Source organism: Pseudophryne corroboree, chromosome 9 (assembly GCF_028390025.1).
Source record: "Pseudophryne corroboree isolate aPseCor3 chromosome 9, aPseCor3.hap2, whole genome shotgun sequence".
NCBI classification, from domain to species: domain Eukaryota; kingdom Metazoa; phylum Chordata; class Amphibia; order Anura; family Myobatrachidae; genus Pseudophryne; species Pseudophryne corroboree.
This window is the reverse complement of record NC_086452.1, coordinates 447,002,049-447,009,634: the sequence shown is the minus strand read 5'-3', so window position 1 is coordinate 447,009,634 and position 7,586 is coordinate 447,002,049. Positions and strand designations below refer to the sequence as shown.

The following is a 7,586-nucleotide window of genomic DNA, read 5'->3' as shown; positions in this document are numbered from 1 at the left end:
GTGGCCCCATGCTCTCTCTGGGGGCGGGATCAGAGGCGTTTTAACAGAGGAGACTCCAGGTGTGCCCCTCTTCTGCACGGCACAGTAGTCTCCGGAATTGTGCTGGAGTCTACTGTGCATGCGACGGTCTCCGGAAACATGGCGCCCGTGCATCATGGCGAATCACCATAAAGACTTATTACTGCTGCTTCCAAGGAAGCTACTCCAACCACAAATACCATTCTCCATAGTCTATCATATAACACCCCCTACCGTCCGTCTCTCAGACAAGAACTCTGCTTTCCCCCAGTATAGGCCATACTGCGCACCCCAAACAAACATACACTCCCACCATTCATTTCACAGAACGAGCCGCACAAAGCAAGAGACTGGTTTATGGCCGTTTAAAACTGGGAAGTTGTTTATTTATACATTAAAATAGAAAACAAAAACTTGGTTGTATAAAGAAACCATATTGCACGCCAGTACCGAAAGTGCGTCTAAAATCAGCTGAAGACAAATCTAACATACAGAAACAATGAAATTCTATGTATTATTATTCCCCATCTTCACAGCGGCTCAGTCCTGTCCTTTACACAATACATCCACATTACTAAGAACAAGTGCGCCAGGTATTATAAATAATCACAGAGCCGGATTTATACGTTAATTGCACGGATAGCTCCCGTAGGCCAATGAGGAGCGGCATCAATAAAAGGACTGATGTTATTAAGAAAATTGCTTTTGCTATAATCGGGGGGGGGGGGGGGGGGGGGGGACACACTAGTCATCAGAACACCCTTAAGGGCAAATGCGGCAGTGATCTTATGCCCAGAGGTGCTGTGTTGGAAACATCTTAAATGGGGAGTCTCTCTACAATAAATAGGTCGCTGTTTTGCTGGGAGTTGGAGGATTTGTAGGATCTTACATCTCCCTTTCATACTGGCGCTTATATTGCTGAGCCATCCCCCGACTGTTACAGCGCCTAATCTGCATAATTATAAATCTGACCCTGCTGTGGCAAGGCAAGTAGGGCTATTATGCATGAGGGCGACCACTCTAATTACCGCGATTAATTGAATCTGGACCACGGGCCTGATTCAGGTTTGTAAGCAAAGGGGAAAAAAAGCACACAACTGGCAAAACAATGCAGCACAGCAGGTGGGGCAGATGTAACGAGCAGAGAGAGATTAATTTGGTTGGGTTATATTGTTTCTGTGCAAGGTAAATACTGGCTCAGCTTTTGCATGCAGCCCACACATGTTAGACAGCTTTATTTTTACACTGCAACTTAGATTTCAGTTAAACACCCCCCACCCAAATCTAACTCTCTCTGCACGTTACATCTGCCCCCACCTGCTGTGCAGCACGGTTTTGCCCAGTTGTGTACGTTTTTTGCTTAGCTTCCAAACTAAGAAACGGGAAGATCTGTAAAAGCGTCAAAGGTTTTATCCCAAATATTATTTGAAATAACTTTTTTTCCTAAACCACTTCAGTTTTCCAGTCAATAAGCCTATTAAAGGACTCAGTAGGGAACATTTCAATCCTAAAATATGCAACAGTAGAAAACGATAAACACTATGTTATCAAGAGTGCAGTGTAAAATACAGTAAGAACATATCAGACATCTCTCTATATCAGACCACCACGCGTTTTACAGTTCACCGCCATATAAAGTGTAACCTTTGCTCTTAAAAGTTGAGCAAGTACGATAACACATTAAAAATTGCTTCTGAAATGTATCTACAGTGGGAAGGACAATGAAAAAGATTGGAAGAACACTAGTTATACTTCCTTGGTGAACTACAGGACATTGCAACCCACCCAAAAAATAAGGGAAAAAATATCTAAAATGACAATGATATAACGATGCCATCAATTAATTGAAAAAAAGATGATCGATTTTTCCCAACATGAGTTTACACAGAAGTAACGGGATTATAAATATATTAACAAAATCACTGCAATATACAGCTGATGTTATTCATTACCCCTGCCCCAAATATTGCATGGTGCCTTAAAAAAAGACAATACTAACCTGTATCAGGTGCGTATCTCACAGCTTACTCTAAACCTATACTACTATAACTCCCAGTGTACTTACAACAAACCCAAGTAATATCCTCATAATAAAAACTATAGACCCCCCCCCCCCCAAAAAAAAAAAATAACTAAAGAAATACAGAAAATTCTTTACGACTCTCAAAGCAACAGAACATATATCAAGTGAAGCTTTAATGATTCCGACAACGGACTCATGATGACAAGAATATATTAAAATCTTTTACACCCTCGAAAATTGTTGGATGCAGCAACGGAAGTCACTCATTTACACCCCTCATCTAACGAGCAGAACAAACCACTATTCTACCCTTTATAACATGGCTTTATGGCGGATTAGGATTCTACACCACTAAAGGTGTTTTGCCATCCAAAACACAGGGTCCACGTGGAGGAATAAAGTTGGATTCAACGTGGTAGGAGTCATTGTATAGCCATATATTAAGATGACAGTCTGTATCCTTTGTAGTTTTTTTTATTTTAGACAGGTGTGTAAAATACGTACAATAGTAATGTCAAGTACGTCCTGAAATTGCTGCACAGCCTAAACTCAGAGAATTATATTAATTTGCCAATCACTGTGCTGATATAGGGCCTAATTCAAGGTTGATTGTAAAAGCAAAATCTTCCTCTACTGGGCAAAACCATGTGCAGTGCAGGTGGGGCAGATATAACATTTGCAGAGAGAGTTAGATTTGGGTGGGTTATATTGTTTCTGTGCAGGGTAAATACTGGCTGCTTTATTTCTACACTGCAATTTAGATTTCCATTTGAACACAACCCCACCCAAATCTAACTCTCTCTCTGCACATGTTACATCTGCCTCCCCTGCAGTGCACATGGTTTTGTCATTAGAGGAAGAGAGTCTGCTTTTGCGATCAACTTTGAATTAGGCCCATATCAACTAATGACGATTCAACTAACTATAGTACACCCAACAGAACCGGGCCTGATATGTTTGAAAAATCGAATCCATCGATCTCGAGGATGTTTTTTTTTTAGGTGTGTTTACCAGCGTCGGACAATTATCGTTCATGTATATACACTGAGCAATAATCTATAAAGAACAGTCATACAATTTCTCCGAAAAATCCTTCAGTGTATGGCCAGCTTATTTGCTTGCGATCTCCTAGGTAACAGTAACTATCAGACTGAATGAAGGCCTAAAAACTGGCATCATAAGTTCAAAGAGGGAATAATCAGTAAGCCACAGTGAGCGATTTGAGCTTTCATCCCATGTGAAGAGCATTTTCGAGGTTTCTCTTGGAGTGAGCAAATTCTACAGTGGGGTCGGGCCGATTTGTTGCAAAAGTTTTGTTTGTAGAAAGAACAGAGTCCGGGGGGGGGGGGGTGGGGGGGGGTGGGTTTAAAGTTTTCTGTATGAGGTTTTAAAAAATAAAAGTGCTCTTTGCATGCAATTTCAGTCTCTATTATACCCATGCCCTAAGCCCATTGTTTCCAGCAATAATCACACTTTTTTTTCACTGTAAATATTGTTTTTTACTACGGACATTATTACATCTGTGTGAAAAAAGGAGAACACAAGTTTGTGCAGGAGTAGTGAAGAAGATACTAAGATTTGTGCAGGATCCTACTACAACCAACTTCACTTCACCAGACCAGTGACAGATGTGGGGACTACACCAGCAATTTCTTTAGTCACTTGGCTGCCAGCTATTAATCACTTATCAGAAAACTCTGATTTTGCGGCAGCGTGATCTGTTAAATTGAATGAATCACAATGATGAGGCGGTTTATTTGCCAAGATTCACGGTAGGTAGGAAATGAGATTTTCAGAGGTAGTAATCTAAAGTAAAAAAGTAGCATAAGGTAGCACAGTGTTATCTAAAGGATTGTGCTCCAGGGACTAAAGATTGGCAGTGTAGTTGTGGTGTAAAGGCCAGTACTGACGGGAGAGACGTGTGCTGAGCGAGGGGAAGGAGGGCGCTCACTTCACACAGAGCTGATATATATAGGGATGGGGCATGCGCAGAGGCACAAAAAAACTGCCTGCGGGGTCCTCGCCGGGGACAGTGGTTAACGTAACTCTGTCCCTTTTTCTTGGGTAACGGGAAAAATACTGGAGGAAAAAAAAAACAAAAAACATTGTGTCGAAATCGTCCGAAAATATTCAAAGCAACCTCTACAGTGTTGCGAAATAAAGCCCTTGATTTGAACAGGACCTCCCCCCCCCCCCCCCCACACACACAAAATTAACCCTTTAGAATACTGGAATGGGCAGCACAGCACATTGCTGCAGCCCAGAGATTACATATTTTCATACACACTCCTGTGGGATTGTGAACAAAAGTAAGCAATTCCGGAGCGGCACGATGTGCTGCTGCGTGCACTGCAAGTCACGGTCACTGCCTGAAAATGAAATCACACCTATAGCGATGAACACCCCATTTCGGCAACAACAAGAAAAAGTAAGTTAACCCTTACCATGAAGGCGCACCATTGGGCAGACTTGCACCCCGCTCCATGAAGGGATTATTAACCCATGAGTTACAGAATGTGGGAGCTCATAACTCAACGCTCCGTAAAAAATAGGGTTTTAATCTGTGATACAGGAATCAATGGCTCGGTGGACTTTGCAAAACTTGCGTTCCATAAACATGGTTCTCAACGCCTAGCAGGCCACGTTTTAAGGTTATCACCTGCTTCAGCACAGGTGACTTAATCAGTACCTCAGTGAATCTGATCTAACCATGTGCGCTGAAGTGTGGATATCCTTAAAGTCTGGAGGGTTGGCCTTGGGGGCACAAGACTTGGAAACAATGGGTTGCAGAACCCTCTGTATAGCCTGTACCCTGCATAAAAATATTGTATACATGGATATAGAAATCTGGGTACTAGCACCCTGTTCCTGCATACAATGCTGTATAAATGGATACAGGAATCAGGGTACAAAGCCCTAACACCCTGTTCCTGCATAAAATGCTTTATAAATGGATATAGAAATCTGGATACAGCGTCCTAGCACCCTGTTCCTGCATACAATGCTGTAAAAATGGATACAGGAATGGGGTATAGAGCCCTAGCACCCTGTTCCTGCATACAATGCTGGATAAGTGGATACAGGAATCGGGGTAGAGCCCTAGCACCCCATTTCTGCATACAATGCTGTATAAATGGATACAGGAATGGGGTATAGAGCCCTAGCACCCTGTTCCTGCATACAATGCTGGATAAGTGGATACAGGAATCGGGGTAGAGCCCTAGCACCCCGTTTCTGCATACAATGCTGTATAAATGGATACAGGAATGGGGTACAGAGCCGTAGCACCCTGTTCCTGCATAAAATGCTGTATAAATGGATACAGGAATGGGGTACGGAGCCCTAGTACCCTGTTCCTGCACACAATGCTGTATAAATGGATAGAGGAATGGGGTACGGAGCCCTAGCACCCTGTTCCTGCACACAATGCTGTATAAATGGATACAGGAATGGGGTACGGAGCCCTAGCACCCTGTTCCTGCATACAGTGCTGTATAAATGGATACAGGAATGGGGTACGGAGCCCTAGCACCCTGTTCCTGCATACAATGCTGTATAAATAGATACAGGAATGGGGTACGGAGCCCTAGCACCCTGTTCCTGCATACAGTGCTGTATAAATGGATATAGGAATGTACAGGAATGGGGTACGGAGCCCTAGCACCCTGTTCCTGCACACAATGCTGTATAAATGGACACAGGAACGGGGTACGGAGCCCTAGCACCCTTTTCCTGCACACAATGCTGTATAAATGGATACAGGAACGGGGTACGGAGCCCTAGCACCCTGTTCCTGCACACAATGCTGTATAAATGGATACAGGAACGGGGTACGGAGCCCTAGCACCCTGTTCCTGCACACAATGCTGTATAAATGGATACAGGAATGGGGTACGGAGCCCTAGCACCCTGTTCCTGCACACAATGCTGTATAAATGGATACAGGAATGGGGTACAGAGCCATAGCACCCTGTTCCTGCATAAAAGCTAATTAACCCCTGTGATGCTGGAATAGGGTGGGCACAGGACCCCCCCTGGCCCCAATGGATGCCCCCCTGGGCAGGGGGGCTCATTTCTTGGAGGTCTGGGTCTTCTTGGGCAGCAGTACGGCCTGGATGTTGGGCAGGACCCCTCCCTGGGCGATGGTCACCCCTCCCAGCAGCTTGTTGAGCTCCTCGTCGTTGCGGATGGCCAGCTGCAGGTGGCGGGGGATGATGCGGGTCTTCTTGTTGTCCCGGGCCGCGTTCCCCGCCAGCTCCAGGATCTCAGCCGACAGGTACTCCAGCACGGCGGCCAGGTAGACGGGGGCCCCGGCCCCGACCCGCTCGGCGTAATTCCCCTTCCGGAGCAGCCGGTGGACGCGGCCGACGGGGAACTGCAGGCCGGCCCGGGAGGAGCGGGACTTGGCCTTGGCCCGGGCCTTTCCGCCAGACTTCCCACGTCCGGACATCGCCGACACCTGCAGGGGAGACAAACGGTCATTAGCGGCAGGGGGAGGCGGAGGGGCGCAGCGCTGACCGGCCAGAGGCGCCGTACCGTATCCGGGGTGTCTCGCTGTATGTACTACTGATCCCCCACTGTGTACGATACGGCCTCCGCGACTCCCAGCGCTGCAATGGCGAAGCCACGCCCACCCCGATCTCTCCTACCCGACACACGACGGCTATTGGCCGGCGCTGGAGCGCTGCTTCCTGTTCATTGGCCGGGCCGTCATCCGCGATTTGCATAGACGTGCCCCCTGAGATAGAAACAGGAGGAGAGGGACGAGAATCACACACGGGGTAATTCCAATTTCCAAGTTGATCGCAGCAGGAAATTTTTTAGCAGTTGGGCAAAACCATGTGCACTGCAGGGGGAGCAGATATAATATGGGCAGAGAGAATTAGATTTGGGTGGGTTATTTTGTTTCTGTGCAGGGTAAATACTGGCTGCTTTATTTTTACACTGCAATTTAGATTTCAGTTTGAACTCACCACACCCAAATCTAACTCTCTCTGCACATGTTATATCTGCCTCCCCTGCAGTGCACATGGTTTTGCCCAACTGCTAAAAAATTTCCTGCTGCGATCAACTTGGAATTACCCCCACTGTCCGAAGTCCGGAGCCGAGGCAAAAGAGAGGGAGACGGGAGAGGGATGGGAGAGACAGCATGAGAGAGAGGGACATGAGCAGTGCTGAAAGTTGGGCTGCGTGGTCTCTGTTCTCAATGAGCATGCGACCCCTGGCAACAAGCATGTAACATCTGGCAACGAGCAAGAAACCCCTGGCAAAAGCATGTAACATCTGGCAATGAGCAAGAAACCCCTGGCAACAAGCATGTAACATCTGGCAACGAGCAAGAAACCCTCGACAATGAGCATGCAACCCCTGGCAACAAGCAAGAAACCCCTGTCAACAAGCATGTAACATCTGGCAATGAGCAAGAAACCCCTGACAACAAGCATGTAACATCTGGCAACGGGCAAAAAAAACCCCTGGCGACGCGCAAGAAACCCCTGGCAACGAGCATGTAACATCTGGCGACGAGCAAGAAACCCCTGGCAAC

The 7,586-nt window shown here is 46.2% G+C and overlaps 1 protein-coding gene across 1 annotated transcript; it reads right to left on the bottom strand.

Moving 5' to 3' along the window:
- Positions 1–4,004: 4,004 nt before the first annotated feature.
- LOC134958499 (histone H2A type 2-B-like) lies at positions 4,005–6,681 on the bottom strand. The gene is made up of 2 exons (XM_063941160.1): positions 6,578–6,681; positions 4,005–6,500 (listed from the first exon to the last, which is right to left on the bottom strand). Exon 2 carries the CDS (start codon positions 6,489–6,491, stop codon positions 6,111–6,113), a length of 381 nt encoding a protein of 126 aa, XP_063797230.1. The 5' UTR covers positions 6,492–6,500; positions 6,578–6,681; the 3' UTR covers positions 4,005–6,110.
- Positions 6,682–7,586: the final 905 nt, after the last annotated feature.

Bases quoted from the DNA above. Each gene is read 5' to 3' on its own strand.
- LOC134958499 (XM_063941160.1), bottom strand. From the start codon at position 6,491: ATGTCCGGACGTGGGAAGTCTGGCGGAAAGGCCCGGGCCAAGGCCAAG.